The sequence below is a fragment of the Bubalus kerabau genome, chromosome 3 (assembly GCF_029407905.1).
Source record: "Bubalus kerabau isolate K-KA32 ecotype Philippines breed swamp buffalo chromosome 3, PCC_UOA_SB_1v2, whole genome shotgun sequence".
In the NCBI taxonomy this organism is placed as follows: domain Eukaryota; kingdom Metazoa; phylum Chordata; class Mammalia; order Artiodactyla; family Bovidae; genus Bubalus; species Bubalus kerabau.
This window is the reverse complement of record NC_073626.1, coordinates 33720526-33742222: the sequence shown is the minus strand read 5'-3', so window position 1 is coordinate 33742222 and position 21697 is coordinate 33720526. Positions and strand designations below refer to the sequence as shown.

The window sequence follows — 21697 nt, the reverse complement described above, 5'->3', positions numbered from 1 at the left end:
ACTCTTTGACCTTTACCCTGAAAGTCTTAGTCATCACTGAACTGTTGCTGTAAGGATGTGTTTCCTACATAATCTAGCCCACTATTTATCACAAGCCTTTATGTACTCTTCAAAAGCTGTGTGCAGGGGCGGGACGGCACTAGTTTTACCAAAGGTACAAGGTGTGGACTAACTTGGCTAACAGGGAACACACCCTACAGCAGGGGGTTACAGACGAAGACAGAAGAGACTGCTGACACATTCTATTGTGGTGATATGAGTATGCACGCGTGAAGGGAAAGTTCGGGATTTATTAACATTAAGGGCTTTTAATGTCATGAGTGTACTACCACAGCCCACTACGGGTCAAGCACAATCGGCAATACTAGTGCAAACATGACTAAGAAACCGAAAAAGAAATTTAAATGGGAATATTAAGAAAAATGGCATTTTTCTGACTAAAAGTAACGTGAATAATTAACATGGCTCTTTGTGTATTACCAGCATCCTTTAAAAACCTCTTAATACTTAGAACTGCAAAACAGCAGAGTGGGTTAAAACCTTTTATGGGTTCCCCTACAATGCAGAGGCTGTTTCCATAACAGTTATAACTATGCATATATGTATTAAATTCACCAATTTCTAAGGAACAGAGATTGTGTTGTACTTTAGTGTATCTGTAACACATAATCTCTTAAACATATAATGAAGCCAAGTTAAATGCTTACTTACAGAAACTTAAGTGTCGACTTTCACAGAATTCTGCATATTGAGCTGAATCCATAACTCGAGTTTGTCTTTCTGCTCTCTGATAGATGAAAATAAAAAGACACACACCCAAATTTAAATCAAGCGGAGTATTATATGTTTTCACAGCTAAAACTCAAGAGCATAAATTCCATTTCCTTTCCTTACTTTAGGTGAATACTTTAGTACCACCTTAAACACCATGATACACAAAATTTTGTAAGTAACAGTAGTTTTGAAGCTTGCTTGTTTTATAAGTAAAGTTTAAAAAACCATTTTCCAGTCCTCTGTTACTTTTACTATATTGGAAGAAAAAAAATACTAAAGGACCTGACTTAGACTGTGCACTTCTGAATTTTCTTTAACTGTACCATCCTCTTAAAGAAAAAGATAACTGTGAGGTGATAACAAATTAAACAGAAAATCTGTTATTAACTTTTACTATCCATCTGCCTTAAAGCTAAGGTTTTTCAACATTAACATAGGAGTCAACAAATGGAACCCATATATTTCCCCACAGAACATGGAGCCAGAGCTAAAAAACCCATATTTTAAATGGCAAAGAAAATCAAGAAAAAGGTAAACACAACACAAATCCTTTAATCTGCGTCCAGGTATGATTCACAGTTTGGTATAGTTTCATTCGTGGGTTTTTGGATTCAGTATAGCAGATGTTTGCTGCTTCACTGTCCCACCAGAGGTAGGATAATTATAATTCATCCATAGTTTGGTGGGAAAGAATATGACCACTTCCGCTTCCTTGGCAAAGGAAGCATTTTGAAATGAGACAGGCTGGTACTTCTTGGAATGAGTTTCTGGCCAGTAAAGGAAAAAAATTCCCTGAGATTTAAAAATTTTTTTTCTGCTTTGGAAGGACTTTCAGCAAGCTTTCTTTATCACAGTTGGTAGAGTACATTAAGTACCACTTCTAATGTCTGTGGGTATTTTTACATTTTTTAGGAACTGAAATTATTCTTTTTTGCATTTTGTTAGATTTGGGTGAGCGGACAACTTAATTCCAACCATCTAGCTGCAGCGCCATACAGAAAAGAGTGTGTTTGTGTGTGGGGGGGGTGTGTGGAGGGGGCGGGTGTCAAGGCAAAATTTACTGACTACTGTGCTTCCTTCTAGGACCACCGATTATTTCTTCCCTTCCTTCTCTTCCTCTTCTCCTTCCTTCTCGTCTTTCCTTCCTAATCTCCTTGATACATACTCACAAACATATATATGTGCTGACACAAACCCAGGCTTGTCTATCCTCTCGGCTCAAGTATTCTTTTCTGACACTTACAAGTAAATATTACACCCACAGCCGTGCACGTATGTGTACATGTGTCCTGGTGTGCATGTATCTGATTATGTTTCCAGAAGGGTATATTACTGAATTTTTATGTACTCAGAAGTATTTTTTTGATGCGATTTAGTTTTGTCCTTTTTAATGTATCTGATACATGACTCAATATACATTTACTAATGGAAAATGGGAAGCAAGGAAAGGATAATTTATGTGCTTTGAACATTTCAAATTATTTACCAATGTGTTTATTACAAAAAACCCTCCCTCTGAGACTGATATCTTTAATGTATGTATATATTATGTATGCAAGTCAGTATGTACATCTGACTGTCTGTGTCTGACTATAGCAGGAACTTCTCAGGTTTGAATTTATAGCTCCTAGAAAATATCTGACACGTGGTAAATGAGAAAAAAACACTTGTGGAATAAACAAATGCTACCATAATTGGTCTACCTTGTGGGCAAATTACCATAATGCCACCAGTCCTTGATTATCCATGTGTTCTCCAGGTCTCCTCTGCTACCCTCCAGCTAGACAGCCTCACCCACCAAACACATATTAGACAGAAAGGACTCAGACAACTACATAAAAAGCTCCTAATGAGATTTTTAATATTAACTTTTCTTCTAGAAGTTGAACATTCAAGATCTGTCACCTACTACACACAGGCAGGCCTAGACAGTGACAGTTGATGTATTTTTTTTAACAATTCCTTTAGCATCAATGCAGAAACTTTCGGTTGGGAGCCCATGAAGCTACTAGACCATGTATAGAAATTACTCACCAAGTGCTTAGCATACAGCAAACACTCAATGCGAAGCAGTGGACTCAACAGCAAAGATTTATAGTATAAAGTCATGGCATATTAGAGCTAGAGAGCAGCTTAAAATTCTTGTTCAGTCTCCCTCATTTTATACTTGATCTTAGCCAAGCAGTTAAGAAAGCTCTCTCATTTCAAAGATAAGGAAATTGAGGTTCAGAGAGCAATGATTTGCCAAAGGTGATCAAGTGAGAATTGAAGTCCAGGACTCTCAATTCCTTGAAGCAGCCTATTTTTTTTATTATAAAGAGTTGCCTCAAACCTACAGTAGTTTTTAATCCAGTACTTGTCTTTGGGATCATCCTCTATACATCATCTTCCTAAAATGTGTCATGGAGTCACTGTCACCAACACGCCCAAACCGTTCTTAAGAAAATGAAATCGTGAGGCCCTGAGCGGCTAAACCACCAGAGTCACTCAGTCGTGTCCAGCTCTCTGTGACCCCGTGGACTGTAGCCCGCCAGGCTCCTCTGTTCATGGGATTCTCCAGGCAAAAATCCTGGAGTGATTGGCTGCTTCCTTCTCCAAGGCATCTTCCCAACCCAGGGACGGAACCTGCGTCTCCTGCATTACAGGCAGCTTCTTTACCGCTGAGCCACCAAGGAAACCTGTACTTACCTTGGTGTGGCATATTGCTTTAAAATGTTACCACTTTCTACGTGCCTCACAACATGAAAGGGGTCGGGAAGCACTCCTACTAACACCCTCGGAATACCTGTGATGCGACACCGGCACTCATGCTTTCCACAGCGCGGTCAAGTGTGATCAACAGGAAATTAGAGATGTTTACTGGGAGCTGAGGATGAAGAAGATGATTCAGATTCGCCCCTCATGCTAATTTTTCTTTACTTGTCTCTCTTCCCAAGGAATTGTTTCAAATAACCAAAAAGGGGGACAAATTTGACCTCATGAAAGCATCCAAATGATTTAGCATCTGATTATACTGTCTCCTAATCTGACACTATCGCCTTAAACGCTGGGAAAGTCAGACGGTATCTAACCTTGATGGACTACATATTCTTTGCTTCCTTAATCTCAGTGTTGGCCACTGCTTAGCTTGGACTCACCTGGGCCTCAGTAAACATTTGCTGGCTGGCTGAACAACTGGGCAGATGGACAGGTGAACTGAGGCAAAAGAAATGCATATAAATCCTTGCTGGCTGATCTACAATCAGGAACTGTAATATTTGTGATCCAACTGTACAAATTTCCAAAAGAGTAGGCAACTTTTTTGAAGCCAAAGACCCATAAAAAACAAGATGTTGGCCAACAATGAACTAAGGCTGGCTCTTGTTTTCTGTGTTATCTTAATTCCACTTTCCCTTCTGCTTCTCTTCAGAGCACTCTCTGTAGTCCACACTAAAGTGCACATTGGCAGTCCCTTTTCTATTCCTGGAACTTAAAGAAATCTCTGCAAAAAGATGCAAGGGGGGAAAAATCATAAGCCTAATAAGTAACATGATCAAAAAAAACAATGCCTGCTCTTTACATAGAGCAGCACAATAACCTTTAGGATAAACAGTTTTTATAGCTCCATTTTATAAGCTGAGCACACTGAGATGTAGACAAGTTAAAAAAAATTAAAGCATAATGTTAATAAAGAGGCAAAGTGAGAGGTAAATCTTGGGGGGGTGGTCCTAAATGTCCTACTCTGGGGTGTTATCACTAAATAATCTTAGCAGATTAATCACAGCTTTTTTTCATCCTGAATATCCTCAAATGACACACGTTCTCCTGATCTCAAGACTCTCATATGAATGTCAGGTCAAGTCTGCATTACTCATGCTTTTGTATCTACAAGTCCAGTTCATCTTCCGCTTAATCTGGCTCTTCTACCCACTCCTCCCTTTCTCTAGGAATCATCAGTGCTCCGAACATTCATAACAACATGCTTCATACTCAGAGGCTTTTCTGAAATTGAACCTTACTAGTACTATAACATTGGAGAAGGCAATGGCACCCCACTCCAGTACTCTTGGCTGGAGAATACCATGGACGGAGGAGCCTGGTAGGCTGCAGTCCATGGGGTCACAAAGAGTCGGACACGACTGAGTGACTTCACTTTCACTTTTCACTTTCATGCATCGGAAAAGGAAATGGCAACCCACTCCAGTATTCTTGCCTGGAGAATCCCAGGGATGGCGGAGCCTGGTGGGCTGCCGTCTACGGGGTCGGGCAGAGTCGGACATGACTGAAGCGACTTAGCAGCAGCAGCAGCAACAGCACGTTATAGTGCTATATGTTTGCTATAACATAGCAAAGCATTACCAGGTAGGGGCATATATTTGAAAGAATTATTACCTTGAAAGAATTACTTCTAAAATCTTCAAATGCCGGGGAACACATGTATACCTGTGGCGGATTCATTTTGATATTTGGCAAATCTAATACAGTTATGTAAAGTTTAAAAATAAAATAAAATTAAAAAAAAAATAAATAAAAAATAAAAATTAAAAACAAACAAACAAACAAACAAACAAAAAAATAAAATAAAATCTAAATGAAATCACTTTTTAAAAAGGTAAAAGAGAATAGTCATGCTAACAATCATTCACCTCATTATCAAGCTTACTGGTCTTTCTGGTTATTGTAAAACAGAAGGCAGAATTGCAAGGCAGGTGAATTTACTTTCTGGGTCCTACCTGAATGAAAACAGGGGAGCAAATATCCCTACAAATGTAGTATAATTTGTTCAGTACCTGAATGCAACAGACTCTCAGTATATATTTGTTAATGCAGTTTCAGTGAAAAGTTTTTACTTCAGTTGATGTGAAATTGCTTGCATCTTTGAAAAACACTTTCAATGACAGCAATGACAATCACCATTTGCCCTGCATGTTTCAGTTTGAGGTATGAGGCTGGATTCCTTCTGTAGCACGCAGTTTCTTTCAAATTCTCTCATGCTTTCACTGACGCATACGTAAAGGTTATAGAAGCTAAGCACTGGCATATCTCTTGGCGGCTTCTCAAGACACGTGACTTTCTTCAGCAACAGAGAATCACAGAACATAACATTTAAACCAAGATGAAAGCTTATCTGCTTTCACTTCTACCTTGAATTTTTTTTAAAAAATCTTATTTTGATGACACTTAGAAGTCTTACAAGTGAATTGCAAAGTCCTTTCTGGATGGAAAACGCTCAATGCCAATGGTAACCAACCAAATACCTTATGTTAGACAGGAATTAGTGGCTGAACTTGAAAGCTACATACAGAGAAATTGCAGCAGCATCCAGCAACATGACAACACGTGAACTGTGGAACGCTGACGGTGCTCATGTTTGTCCACAGCAGAAGGGTACTCAAAGATCAGTCAACACCATGGCATCCTGAAGAATTTCAGAAACCACATACATCCCCAACTCACCGTAAATAAGAAATCTGAGGTCTAGAAAGGTTATGGGGCTTTATCTGGATTACTGCAGAGGCAACCTGGTGACCAGGGGAGTGCTGGCTCTGCTTGCTGGGTCAGTTTGTAATTTACTGGATTCCCTTCCCAAGAGTTTAGCATGTTTCCTGCAAAACATCTGGTAGATTCCCCTGCTTTTAATTGCCCACTGCAATGCTCATCAGTTTGGGCCTGGAGGACTGCAACAGGGTTCTGCTGGTGCCTTCCAAATATTTTAACTCTCCCAACCCATCTGGATACAATCACTTTAAATAAAAACAAAGAGAAAAGACCTGGGCACAGAGGTCACCCTTCGTCACATCTGCCATGTTCAGCTATCCCCTGTCCCTTCCTCATGACTGTGCTGGACATCCCCTCTCCCATCCCCATGGCAACTTAGCTTCTTTCCTTTCAGCATAATCCTCTGCCAAATTTGCCAACAAGATCTATCACCTGCTTTAGCAAGTTTTCCCTCAAGATCCCAGGTCACGTTCATTCCTCTCCTCTAAACCGTACATGCTCTTCTGGTATACCCCATGTACTTCTCTGTGTGCTGCTTCTGTCTCCCCTCAGGGATTATAGCTGCAAGAATGTATCATTAACTGAAAAAATCAAGTTCAGAATTAGAATGCTGTGTGTCTTGATCCCATTTATGTTGAAACACAAAAGTATCTGCACACAACATACATACAATGTTTGCAAACATCTGGAAGTATACACATTATGCTTTTAATAGTATTCATCTCTGGGAGCAACATTAGAGGGAACTTTTACTTTTTCAGATACACATTTCAGTAATTAAAAATTTTTTTTTCTTAAATGAATTACAATTAGGGAAAAAAAAAAGATTTTGGAAAGTAGTGAAATCTTGACTTACAGAAGGTCATTAAATAAATGTCCATGTGCTAAAAAATTATCAAAGCGGTGACTCAAGAGGCAGAAAGTCACAGACAGACAGCATTAGTTGGGATATATGTTCTCAGAGAAAGTGAAGGAGGGTGAGAAAGGAGAATGTCACTGTGATGTTAAGGGAGCCAGTTCAGAATCCTGGTTGGTGTAACCTTGAAATCAAAAGTTCATCTAAGCCTGACCCAAAACTTTCTCTGAATTATATAACTAGTAAAGTGAAAGTGAAAGTGACTCAATCATGTCTGGCTCTTTGTGACCCCTTGGACTGTATAGTCCATGGAATTCTCCAGGCCAGAATACTGGAGTGAGTAGCCCTTCCCTTCTCCAGGTGATCTTCCCAACCCATGGATCAAACACAGGTCTCCCACATTGCAGGCAGATTCTTTACCAGCTGAGCCACAACGGAAGCCCAAGAATAACTGAGTAAAGATACAATATATTTCCTAGCCTAAAAATAAAGGTTTCCATTGATATTGATTTCTTCCCCCAGAGTGATTTTTATAATCCACCAATTTTATATGCCCAAGGTATTAAGAATGTATTATACTAGTCAAATGAAGTTTCCTGAAGAAACAGCTGTAGACTCTAGGAGAACATTCAAGGAATTTAAAAAGAATTTTTGTGCTAAAAATAAGTCAGTAATTCTAAGTAAGTATAAAGCATCAGTGATTGAGAAATACATACGCAGAAGGATATTTGTGATATTAGTTCATAATAGAGTTGTTTCAAAATATTGGATTTTTTGGTCTGTACTCTGGGTCTAAATATATTACTGTTAATATAGGAGTTTTTTCTTTTTTCTATATTTTAAACTATGAAGAATGAGCATGAATGATTATATAAGGAAGATATAGTTGTTATCAAAATCAAAATACTACATTTTAAATTGGGGTAATGCCTGCTTCACATTTTAAAATCTGAATTTATTAGCTAGTAGTGGAGAAAATTATTCTCAATAAAACATTTCCTGTCTTGGGATAAAAGGTGTGCTAGGAAGAGTATCACTTTTTTTTTAAAAAAATGGAATATAATTGCTTTACAATGTTCTGTTAGTTTCTGCTGTGCAACAATGGTATCATGTTTTCCCATTAACTTAGTACCAAACAACCTCAGCCCCGTGTAGTTGTAGACCCTCATGTAGTATTAGTACTAATGCTCACTGATGTTTCCCTGAAATTGTAAACAGGCTTTGTAATAACTGAGCTGGCAAATAATATAAAAAGCTATGTGAATTTCTGCCCAAACTAGCTCTTTAAAGTGACAGACGATGGACCTCTTTTTTATTTTCCTGATTGAGAGTTCTATAACCTTTTTTGTGGTTTCTATTTGGCTGTATACCCAAAAGTGAGCATATTAGATTAATATATGTAAGCTCTTTAGGTATTCTGAATAATTCTTCTAAAAATTCTCATAGGTTTATGTAATATCCAGATGAGTCGACATGACTTTTTAGAGTCTAGCAAATACACAAGGACATAGTAAAATATGTTGATTGTTTCACAACTGTAAAATACGTATATTTTTTCCAACTATTGCACAAAATTTACTTCATGCTTTCTCTTTAACCTTGAGTTAGATCAAATTCTTGAGCAGTACAACGTATGTACTGAACTCAGGCATATTTTAAAAATAAAATCCTGTGAAGCAGGGAGACTGTCACTGCAGCCTAGGCCTCACATCCTTGCCAAGGATATATGCAATTCTATACAGAGCAAGACAGCCTTCCTTGGGATTTCCCTGTTGTTACTATGTGATACATCTGAGTATTTTTAATGAAGATTTTTTTAATATGTGAAAAAATTTTTTTAGCTACTTAATTCCTTCTAAGCAAGTTCCAGGAGTTTTGCCTTTAAAATATACCTGGAATGACTTTTCCTCACCTTCCACTTTCACTCCTACTACTCTGGCCCAAGCCATTGTCCTCATCTCTCCCTTGGACTACTGCAATAATCTGTTTGTGGGTCTTCCTGCTTCCACTCTTCCTCTGCTCCTATCCCCAACTCTGAGTCTTTTGACAGCACTAGCCAGAGTGATTGTTCAAAAACTTCAGATCATGCTATTTATGATCAGAACTTCCATGCAGCTATTCTTCCCAATATAAAGTAAAATTCATTTTGATATTTGGCAAAACTAATACAGTTATGTAAAGTTTAAAAATAAAATTAAAAAAAAAAAAAAAAAAACTTCCAACAGCTTCTCATCACATACAAAATAAAAACCAAAATCCTCAGAATGGCCCATAAGCCCCTACACAATCTGGTTCCCTATTACTCTCCGACCTCACCTCCTACCACTCTCCTCACTCCAGTTACTCTGGCCTATCCTGAAGTTTCTTGAAACTGTCAAATAACATTCGCATACCAGGGTTTTTGCACTTACTACACTCTGTCCAGAACGTCTTAACCCCGTATCATTGTCTGGCTTGCTCCCTCAATTCCTTCGGTCTCTGTTCCAAAGTCACTTTATACAAACTGTTTATGGCCACTTAATCTAAAATAGCAGCTCCCTCAGGTCACTCTCTGTCCATTACTATGCTTCATGTTTCTTCATAGCTCTTATTACCATCTGCCACAGTAATATTACTCTCTTATTTTATTGTCTATTTCTTTCCAACTAGAATGTGAGGTACCTGATGGCAGAGATGACGTCCACTTAACTCAGTACTAAATTCCCAGTCTCTACAGAGCTTGACATACAGTAGTGCTGCATAAATATTGGTGGAACAAACCCATATATACTTTTTCTCTATATTCTTTTATAATTATTTTTTTAAAAAATGTTGGCTGTGCCATTAAGCATGTGGGATCTTAGTTCCCCAAACCAGAAACGGAACCTGAGCCCCTTGCAGTGAAGATGTGGAGTCTTAAGCACTGGACTGCCAGGGAAGTCCCTTTCTACAGTCTTTATAGAGAAAAGTTAATAGTAAGGCAAGGTTTCTCAGTCTTGGTAGTACTGACATTTTGAGCTGAGTAATTCTTTGTTGTGAGTCTGTTCTGTGCCCTGAAGGATGTTTAGCAGCATCCTTGACCTCTACCCACTAGATGCTGATACCATCTGCCCACCACTTTGTGGGCCGTGAAAACTAAAAACCAAACATTGCCTAGTGTCCCACTGGGAGCAAAATCACACCAGCTGAGAACCACTGGTCTAAGGGGAAGGGGACTAACACTGGTTGACTCACCACTATGTGGGTGTGGGTGTCACACTTGGTCTTTTCATTATCTCTTTTAATTTTTCCAATAATCTCAATGGGCAGATATGATTCCTGTTTTTAAAATGAAGCATCTATGATCAGATACATTAGGTAACCTAGTCTAAGTTTGCTAAGCAGGTAAGAGGCGTGTATACTCTGAAGCCAGGTCTGTCTTAATCCAAAGTCTATGCTGTTTTTTTTCCTACCTTAAAAATTTTTTTTATTGGAGTACGGCTGCATTACAAAGTTGTGTTAGTGTCTGCTGGGCAGCAAAGTGCATCAGTTATACATAAATTCCCTCATTTTGGGATTTCGTTCCCATTTAGGTTACCACAGAGCTCCGAGTAGAGTTTCCTGAGCTATATAGTAGGTTCTCATTAGTTGTCTCTTTTATATATACCATTAATTGGATTATAGGCTTTTAGTATTGCTCTGTTCCATTAATTTGGTTCTCCTCTTTGGGGGGTTTCAGTGTACAGCTGTAGGAATTTCTCTGACTGTCTTCTATGCCTGTCACTTTCTCTTAAATCTTTTTCATGTCTTTCATTTCTTTTGGAATTTTGACATTTCTGCCTTTTAATATTCTATTCCTGTCAAGACAGTATTTTTACTCTGAAGCCTCAGTAATGAAACTGCTAAAGCAGAGGTGACAGAGGGGAGGGAAGGAGTCTTAAGGGTCTTCAAGTTTCCTTCTCCTCTACAAGGTATGTTTCAGTCAAACACCAAAACCCGCAGGGCAGAACTTGGAAAGCACTGGGCTCTCCCACGCTGCCTGCCCTTCACGACGCGAGCACTGTGCCTCCACCCTATGGTTTCAAAACAGGGGCCACACCACGCCTGAGACTCACAGGATGGCCACCATACTAAAGGAACAACTCACCCCACACATCAGTCAGTGACTTTTCAAAAATGTAATCATGTGCCGTTTCTATCTAACTCCTCTTTAGTTCTGACATCACTGCGAGGTATTGCGTGCTAAGACACTTCATTCATGTCCGACTCTTTGTGACCCTATGGGCAGTAGCCCAGCAGGCTCCTCTGTTCACGGGATTCTCCAGGCAAGAATACTGGAGTGGATTACCATGCCCTCCTCAAGGGATCTTCCTGACTCAGAAATCAAACCCAAGTCTCCCGTGTCTCCTGGATCAGCAGGCAGGTCCTTTACCACTAGCGCTCTGTTGGAAAAACGGCAGGCTTACTTGTAGAGCATAGACAACACAGAGCTCCCAAAGCAAGGACGAGAACAAATGCTGCTCCTTTCAATCCTTCTGAACGAATACACCAGGACCTACCCTTGCCCCTCATCACTACTCCCTATTGCAAAGCTACACTATTGCTGCCAGAAACGTTGAAAAGTAGCAGAGAAAACTGGCTCCGTGGTGGGTCAGAATAACCAGTTCAGTCTCTGTTTCCTATAATTTATGCTGATGCTTTCAATCTCTTAGTTTATAAAATAATTTAAAAATTGGCACTTCATATAGTAAACCTTAAGTACTCTAGCTAAGAAGGTATTCTAATAAAATGGTTAAAATTTTCATTTAGTAATTTTCATCTGAAGGAAAACAGTGCTGTAAAAAACTGTGATAAATAGGGGTGTAAAAAACCATGTATAACAATAAATTTGAATCACACATGCTTTAAAAAAATCCAAAAGAAGAAACTATGAAAAGATGAATAATGAAGTCTATTAGGCACCAGTGAAGAAACAAAGTCATCAGTCTAGGAAAAATTCTCAAGGGACTATGTGATAGAAGAAAAAATAGGCTTTTACAACTGGACGCCATCTGAGTTAAGATTAGAAACAAGACAAACCAAATTAAATTGTTTATTTCCCTAAAGAGAATGCTCTTAACCATTTTCAAGCTGACGTTTCTTTTCTCATAATTGGCTGAGCTGATTTCGTGAGTCAGAAATGAGCAAGTTCATCAACAGAAATCTGCCACAAAGACTGATGTAGCTGCAAGCATGAGTTAACCCCAAACAAAAAGAAGAAAAGGATTTCCTGACTATGCCAAGATTTAATCACTGAAAAAACCCAGAAACAGACTTGACCAAATATGACTCTGATGAGAATACAAGAGCAATCTTGGCTATCCCAACTGCTTTGGTTTCAAACGTGATAAATGAAAAATTCTTAAATTATTAACAGGAAAAAGCAGACATATCTACACATTCAAAAAATTAATGTCTATTTTTACTCCTACCTTAAAAACTCTTACCTAATTAAAAAAAAATTAAACAAAAACAGAAATCACCTTTAAAATAACTGCAGGTTCAAAATCTTGGAAAGATAGAGTCCTGTAGGGCCTTATCTTCTGAAGAAGCTTGGATGTACTTAAATTAGTATTTCAAGCAGCCTGAAAACTATGATAGCCTCTTGGGCTTCAAAGAATGCAGAACAGCAAAATCCCCTAGAATCATAAATGTAAAACCTATAATTATGGTTATTTAACAAAATGGTTTCTATTAGGATATTTGATGATGAAATTCCCATCCTCAGATGTCGGTGCCCAAATTTTAATCAGCCTTTACTCATGAGTAAATGTATCGTAACTGTTATTTGATTAAATGTCAGTGGCCATTAGGCTGGGTTTTTCAGAAAGAAGGCTTAAAGAAGGCATGTCACAGAGGGTGTGGAATGGATTACAAAGGAAGGAAGAAAGAAGAATTGTTTTGGTAACTGGTCATGTTCGGCAGTGCTTTACCTTACGTGAAGTAACCACAAAGACTTTAAGAAGCAAAGACAACCTTGGCAGCAAGAACAGGAAGACCGGAGGTGGTAAAACGGTGATGTCAAGTAAGGAAGACTCAGCACAGAAGAGCAGCATTTTTGAGTTTTATGTGTATTGCTTTACTTGTTGATTCTCTTGAGAACTGTCTGGGGTCAGAAGGTCAGCTATTATTACCATCTCCATTTGACCAATGAAGACACTGATGTCACTGAACCTCTGTGGCTTCAAAAAAAACAACAACCAACTAACTTCGTATTTTGAAATCATTTTAATTTACAGAAAACTTACAAAAACAGGACAGAAAATTTCTGTGTACTTTTACCCCAGCCTCACCAGCCCAAAGACTCCTTGTCCCTTCTGACCTCAGAAGCCAAGTGGGGTTAGGGTGCGTTCACTACTTGGATGAGAGTATTGTGGTTTTTCCTTAAGGTAAGGCATACTGCTAGGGAGTTAAGACTCCTTCTTTAAACTAGGACTTTTTCCACTATGATACTGACTGCTAGAATAAAACTTGTCCCTCAAACATTTTCTGTCCAAATATAGATAGAATTCTCCAAGTAAATTTTACCCAAGTAACATTACCCAAAGAATTCAACTGGACATTAGTGCTGCTCAAACTTGGGCTATGTGTAGCTCTGAGAAGACTTAGAAAAGCATTCTAATGTGAGCAAGACATTTAACAAGATACAAGTGGACAAATATTATGGAACTGTCTCATATAGTCCCTTCTGAAGATACATGCTACATCTTTAGAGTCATTCTACTGGGTGAGAGCAGTCACTGTCAGAAAACAGCCCAATAATTTGATCTTTCATATATGCTGTAAACTCTTTGGTTCTGTCTCTGGTCACTATGAAAGGAAGACTGTGCCTAAACTATATTCCATTTGTATGCATATGCACAGGAATTTAGCCTTATTGTACACTTTTATAAAGATTTTGTCAAAGACAGATACTGTTTTTTAGACACACATGTGCTGGGCACTGAACTAGGTACGTCACATGTGTTTTCACAAATCCTCCTCAACAGTTCTAAGATGTGGCTTCAGTTAAGGAATCTGAGAGTCAGAAACATTAAGGAATTCGTCTAGGATACTAACAAAGATACCTGGGACAAGATGAGGCATGGAACCGTGACTTGAGTGCCAAGGTCTGTCTGACCTCAAAGCTGATGCTCTGGTCATAATACCAAGCAGTATGAAGAGAACCTCAGAAGGAAGACAGGAGCACTGCAAACAGCTTGGTAAAAGACTTTTAAAACACAGTCATTCTGTGATAAAGGCTTTTTACTTGTTGGTGATGACTGACATCATTGACTCGGAAAATGATGCCAAGGAAACAAACACATTGATAAGTATTTTGAGAATATATACTGTGTATGTGTGTTTAGTTTGTAGGTTTTAAGTGAGAAACACACTACAGTGACCTAAGCATGTTCTCATCTGTCTTGGAAGGTCAACCTTCTTCTGAAGAGTAAGAAGCAACAAGAAAGCTCAGGGTGAAGGTGAGGTGGGGAGAACAGAATTTAATTAGCTGGTCAGAGAAGTCCAATAACCCTGATGGTTACTGGGGCAACAAGTTTCATAACCAGATTGCCCAAATGTTAAAGGTGAATTAAAAACACAACCAACAACACATAGACAATGTGGAAATGAATGATGACAATCCACACAATGAAAATATGACCTTAACAAAATACTATATTAAGGTTCTTCATAGGACAAAAGTAATCCTCTAGAGTTGTTTATATTGTTGCTTTCTTGGTACATTTACAATATGATGAAATAATCTGATTTGTATACAATTTTTTTCTTTTAATTTTATTGAAGTATATGGCCAATTTACAATGTTGATTTCTTCTGTACAGCAAAGTGACACAGTTTAAAAACAAGTATATACACACATACATTCTCTTCCATTATACTGTGTCACAGGATATTGAATACAGTTCCCTATGCTGTATGGTCGGAGAAGGCAATGGCAACCCACTCCAGTACTCTTGCCTGGAAAATCCCACGGACAGAGGAGCCTGGTGGGCTGTAGTCCATGGGGTCGCTAAGAGTCGGACACGACTGAGTGACTTCACCTTCACTTTTCACTTTCATGCATTGGAGAAAGAAATGGCAACCCACTCCAGTGTTCTTGCCTGGAGAATCCCAGGGACGGGGGAGCCTGGTGGGCTGCTGTCTCTGGGGTCGCACAGAGTCGGACACGACTGAAGCGACTTACCAGCATGCTGTATGGTTGGACCTTGTTGTTCATAAATTTTTATGGGGGCTTCCCTGGTGGCTCAGTGGTAAAAAATCCGTCTGCCAATGCAGGAGATGTGGGTTCAATCCCTGGGTTGGGAAGATACTCTGGAGAAGGATGTGGCAACCCTCTCTAGGATTCTTGGCTGGGAAATTCCATGGATAGAGAAGTCTGGCAGGCTACAATGAGGCTGCAAAACAGTCAGACACGACTGAGTGACTAAAGAACAACAATACCAATTTCTAAGTAATAGTCCTATTGTACCACCTCAGGTATCCTGTAAATATAGTTAAATGAAGTGTGCCTTTGCATAACCTCTTTTGCATAATGTTCTTTAGAGCACGTAGAAAAACACACAACCCAGATGGTACTTATTTTCTATAGCACAGTATTTTAATTTCTTAAGTAGCAGGATGGATATTTTGATTAACAAACAAAAAATCTAAAATCAAATCTTTTCCCATATTTTCCTCTGGAATTTCAGCAGCAGGAAACAGTACTAAATGCTGAATGACTTCTTCGACCTTTTGATGTTGATAAGTTTTGATAAACAAAACTTTTAATTAACATGAGACTTACGCTGAAACACTTGTCATGGTATTAAAGTACTAACACTCATTGCATGGCTATGACAATTCTTTGAAAATCACAGGCCGCATGACAGAATATTCCTTCAATATGAAAAGCAGATTTAATCACTTTCTAGAAGTATATCCTCAATTTTATCAAAGTCTCATTCACAGGTACTACTAGCTAAGTGTTTTATAATATAATACAATTACAAATTATAGATGTTTAAACAAGACAGAAATTTATTTTTCCTCATATAAGTGAATTCTGGAGACAAGTAATTCAGGCTTAACATAAGTGCTTGTTGATGCTGTGAGAGCCCCAGTTACTTCCAACATTGGCTCTGACATTTTCAAGCTGTAGATTTTTATTTTTTTCCACACTTTAAAAGTTATTTATTTATGTATTTATGCATTCAGTTATTTGTACATTCATTTCTTGCCACCTTATCCCTGCTTCACTGAGATATAATTGATGTATAAAATTGTGCAGGCTTTAGCTTTATCTTCATGATACAAAATAACCCCTGAAGCTCCAGATAATCACATCTGGATCAAGTAATCTAACATAGGAAGATAAGAGGTATACCCCTATGCCCCTTCTATTTAAGAAAACCAAGAGAAGTCCAAATAGAAATTTATGCTTACATTTCACTGGCCACAGCCCAGTGGTACGACCCAACCTAGCTGCAAAGTAAGAAGAGGGGTGTGGTACTCTGTATGCCAACAGCTACAAACCAGGTCCATAGAGGAGGATGGAGAGCAGGGATACGGCACGGTGAGCAGCTGTCTCCATCGTGCTGGTGTATATAGTTATTACACATTCATGTGATCTATTATATGATTTCTAGACCTGCTTTTTAGCAGTCATAGTGGCCATGAATGAGCTTAAGAGTCAGTATTCTCTCATCACAATACTCCCCAACATTTTTTTGTAAATGCAATTTATATTTTTTTAACTTCAGGGAATGCTTTCGAGGATAAGGAGAGGACAACACGGAGTCAAACAAATAACTAATAATATTATCCTAACTCCTAAAAGACTGAGATACTCCAGTCTAAAAAGAAATAGATTTACTTGCATTTATCTACCTGCACATGACAGATAGCATAAAACAACTCAAATGAAGGTGAATGACTTAACAAGGGGCTTGACAAACGATTCACTACAATGGGTGCTTCTTCAATACTTACCACTTTTAATCTACACATTCTACATAAATGTTGACTGGCAAGATAAGGACATTGCTTTTTTACCTGTCCTGTTCTAACAATTTACTGGAATCTTAGCTACAGCCAATGAAAAGCCATCCATCTCAAACTTCATCAATGAGAGAAAAGACAACTGAAGCAGACTTGGGTGTGGGATGCAGATGGCTGAAGTGACCTTGAGAACAATGAAACTTGAAAGTAATAAAGAGTATCTTGAGAGATGGATATAAGCAAATGTAGGATGGATTTTAATGAAGACATGGACCATGGTAACTGAAAAATACTGCTTCGCATCTTAATGAAAAACTTAAAATTGAAAAAAAATAGTGCATACTTCTTAGCAAGTTCTCCATTTATGCACTGTTTTATTTTGATGATAAAGATATAAACAGAAAGCAAATAAGATGACATTCGAGGAGATGTATTTGAAAAGGAATGGATAGGGTATATTATAGGGTTAATACAATTCCAATCCAATCTCTATATCCTCTAAATCAGTAATTCTGAGTGGTAACAGCTTTTAATCATAATCTAAAGCTCTGATATATCTTCTTATATGACCTGAGATACATTTTATTCCATTGGAAAAATACTAGAGTGGCCATAGAAGAGAATGCTGACCCATGAATCAGAAGGCCTGTATTTCAGTTCTTGTTTTGTCTCGAACACAAAATGGGAATCTCCAGGTTAAGCTGCTTCATCTCACTGTGACTGAGTTCTGTCTCCTCTATATTGTGCTGATGTTCTCTGATTCTATGTGTATCCTGTACCTTGGTGAAGTCCTGAAATCTTTAGAAATACTTCAGAGCTATAGATTCTAAGATTCAAGAGATCAGACAACTTGTGCAAGTCCATACTAGAAAACAGCCTCAGTGTATCTGCAGTGATTCTTATATAGAAGAAATATCACTGGAAGAAGCCATGAGGTTCCTAACTCCTGGGAAATAGCCAGGCATTTCAAAATGGAAAACGTGTGTGAATCACTTCTCCTGCAGCACTGATATAGCTATTTACTGCATCAAGTTTTGCTATGCCTCCCCTGACTCAAACAGAGGGGCTTAGGAAGCCAGCAGGTCTTGTGATATGGATAGTTGAAGAGAGACTGTGGCATTCATAATGATCTGTACTTTCATTATAGATGGAGAAAAGGAAAAGAATTCAAGGTACACTTTTCAGGGAAGGTAAAGGTTAAGAAGATCACTACCACTATGGCTTCAAATACCTCCCCCTCAAGATGCTCCTTATTGTAGTGAATTAGGTCTAATACAAGAAACCTAACTTATATGCAGAGTACATCATGAGAAATGCTGGACTGGAAGAAGCACAAGCTGGAATCAAGATTGCTGGGAGAAATATCAATAACCTCAGATATGCAGATGACACCACCCTTATGGCAGAAAGTGAAGAGGAACTCAAAAGCCTCTTGATGAAACTGAAAGAGGAGAGTGAAAAGTTGGCTTAAAGCTCAACATTCAGAAAACGAAGATCATGGCATCCAGTCCCATCACTTCATGGGAAATAGATGGGAAAACAGTGGAAACAGTGTCAGACTTTATTTTTCTGGGCTCCAAAATCACTGCAGATGGTGACTGCAGCCATGAAATTAAAAGACGCTTACTCCTTGGAAGGAAAGTTATGACCAACCTAGATAGCATACTCAGAAGCAGAGACATTACTTTGCCAGCAAAGGTTCGTCTAGTCAAGGCTATGGTTTTTCCTATGGTCATGTATGGATGTGAGAGTTGGACTGTGAAGAAGGCTGAGCGCCGAGGAATTGATGCTTTTGAACTTTGGTGTTGGAGAAGACTCTTGAGAGTCCCTTGGACTGCAAGGAGATCCAACCAGTCCATTCTGAAGGAGATCAGCCCTGGGATTTCTTTGGAAGGAATGATGCTAAAGCTGAAACTCCAGTACTTTGGCCACCTGATGCGAAGAGTTGACTCACTGGAAAAGACTCTGATGCTGGGAGGGATTGGGGGCAGGAGGAGAAGGGGATGACAGAGGATGAGATGGCTGGATGGCATCACTGACTCGATGGACATGAGTCTGAGTGAACTCCAGGAGTTGGTGATGGACAGGGAGGCCTGGCATGCTGCGATTCATGGGGTCGCAAAGAGTGACTGAACTGAACTGAAGGTGTACTCATGAAATTTGCAAAAAGTACAAACCAATATGCAATTCATGTGGAATTCATATGCCTGTAAATTAAAGAATAAGTAAGTACATAGTTAAAGCTATTAGTTCTTTTAAGAAAAGTATGTCTAAAAGACTATAATATTCAAAGATATATACATGCTCTTTGAAAATAAGAACCACATTTTCAAATGGATGTCTGATCACATAAACATAGATGAGCATAAAGGGAAACCCTGTGATCGAATAAATTAGTGTAGTGTGATACTTTTTCCTTGTACTAGTCTATACAGCATCGCTTGTTAAACTGGACACTCTATGAGAAAGGTCATTGATAATTTGATTATAAGGAAATAACAGTGAGGCTTCAAAAACGTAGGCAAATGCAATGGACACGTTTTAAACTTCCTTTAAGAAAGTTAATGTCTACTTCCCAACACTAACAAAGGCAGTAGATACCTTCTGTAGACAGGGAATATGAATATACCTTTGCATATTCCTTAAGAGAAGCATATCCTTTACCATTAACTGAAGAAAGAATAAAATCCCTAACAAGTCCCTATTAAAAAGAAGTCAGATTTGGTATGTCTGTGACAGTTTAAAGACCATATTATGTGGGAAAACAAAATAAACATTTAACCTGGCCAATGAAAATGGTTTTGGAGTTTCAACATTTGGCAGACAGGTGGAATTAAATTCAAGTCAAGTATTCAGAGAAACTAATATAGTATTTAAATATTTGCTTAAGTAATATAGTATTTAAAATAACATATCTGAAGAAATGTTTTTGTTGAAATGTTTTACAGTTTTAAGTGAGGATAGTTTTAAGAGAAAAGGCTTGACTGAAGAATATTTTACTTTCTTTGTCATTCTGGGAACTTTAGTGGGATTTTTATATTTACTCTTTTATTAGCCATGTTCTTTTAAGTCTAAGATAACTGGAGAGTATCCCTTGTAGCTTTTAAAAGGAAATTAGATTTAGATTAAGATTATATAATCATTTTTGAAGGAAGACACCGAGAGTCTCAAAGTTGGATCTAGCGGATGTGTGTGCAGGCTAGAAATGATGAGTGGACCAATGGAGGGCTGCCTGGAGGCAGTGAGCGTCCACGGCACTGGCTGCCTCCATTGCTGCCAGGTTGCCCTACAAGCCTCCACAGCAGAGTGGTTACTGTGCGGCCCTGTCTTCTAGCCATGTGGCCAGGCCCCTGCCTGGACACCCAAAAAGAACCAGATCAATCAGAGGCCATGTACTGAGATTTGAGATTCTTATCCCAGAGGGTTGGGTCTGCCTCTCTCCAGGTGAAGAAGCTAACTTAGGAGCACCTACTGGCAGAGCATTACCCAGGCGGTAAAAAATGTCAATCAACTCGAAAAGAAAAATGAAGCCTATGCAGAGAGAGAAGCAGGAGGTCAGAAGCTGTGAACAGAACGCTGATTTCGTTGGTGTCTGCTTTAAGCTCCCGAGGCCCAGCTGTATTTCCGTTGTTGGGTTGCTTAGAAGATACAGATCCTCTCATGATAAAATTTGTCTGTATGCAGAGCTCAACATTTTTTTAAGCAACATATCAAATGGGTTATAAGTGAATTTATAAATTTAGCTTGTCATTGCTTGCCTCTGAATGAATCCATGATGTCTATACACTCTGTACACCAATTACAGAAAGAAGAGAGGCAACTCTTATTGACGTGTAACTCCCAGGATAACTTGGTACTGTCATCCTGAAAAAAACTGATCTCTTTGCTGTATGTAACCAACACTTCTTTTATTTAATAGCACAGTAAATTAATATACATCTTTAATTTACCATCAGAACATTGCCAGTAGCTTGGACATAAATTATGTAAAGTCTTAAATTAATTATGAAGTCCTTTACTCAGTAGGGAATATGATCATCCTAAATAACCTTATAAAAAAATCAGGTGGAGGTGCCAAAATTTTTTACTGGCCTCTAATACCAGTAGTTTTATTACCAGAGAAAACAAGCTGGATAAAACAGTTTCTAGAGATGATAAGCAGTTCTATTGCACTGAAAATTTGCGAACACGTAAAATTTAACTTTTAAAACTAAAATACAAAATCCTCCAATTTAAATCCTAAAAGTGTGTTCTGAATTCAGGCTGTACCTTCTCATAGAAATATTGTCTCAAATGGTGGGTAGGTTCTTAAGTAATCTTACAAAAACCTCTTTAACCCATATGTATCTGGACTGTATCCAGTTTATGGAAGGATCAGAAGAGGCATAATTAATTAAGAGAATTTGGTCCTTGTCCAGAATTATGCAAAATTATAAAAACACAAAGCTGACATCTTATTTTATTTCTGAAATATCAACCTCCTAGAATCTCTCTCTTGAATCTTCTCTTTCCCAAAGACATAGAACACAGCACATCACGTAATGTTCTCTACTCTTAAATTTCTCTAAAATTCAAACTACTTTACCTTTACCCCTTGCTGACCAAAAGTCT

At 38.4% G+C, this 21697-nt stretch overlaps 1 protein-coding gene across 8 annotated transcripts in view; it reads right to left on the bottom strand.

Annotated features, from left to right (window-relative positions):
* The window catches only part of SUPT3H (SPT3 homolog, SAGA and STAGA complex component), a 413877-nt gene that overhangs the window by 112070 nt on the left and 280110 nt on the right, over window positions 1-21697 (bottom strand). For all 8 annotated transcript variants that reach the window (XM_055571284.1, XM_055571285.1, XM_055571286.1 and 5 more), the window contains one exon: window positions 712-787. In XM_055571284.1, the coding sequence (XP_055427259.1) occupies window positions 712-787 (76 nt within the window). The remainder of the gene's footprint in view (window positions 1-711; window positions 788-21697) is intronic.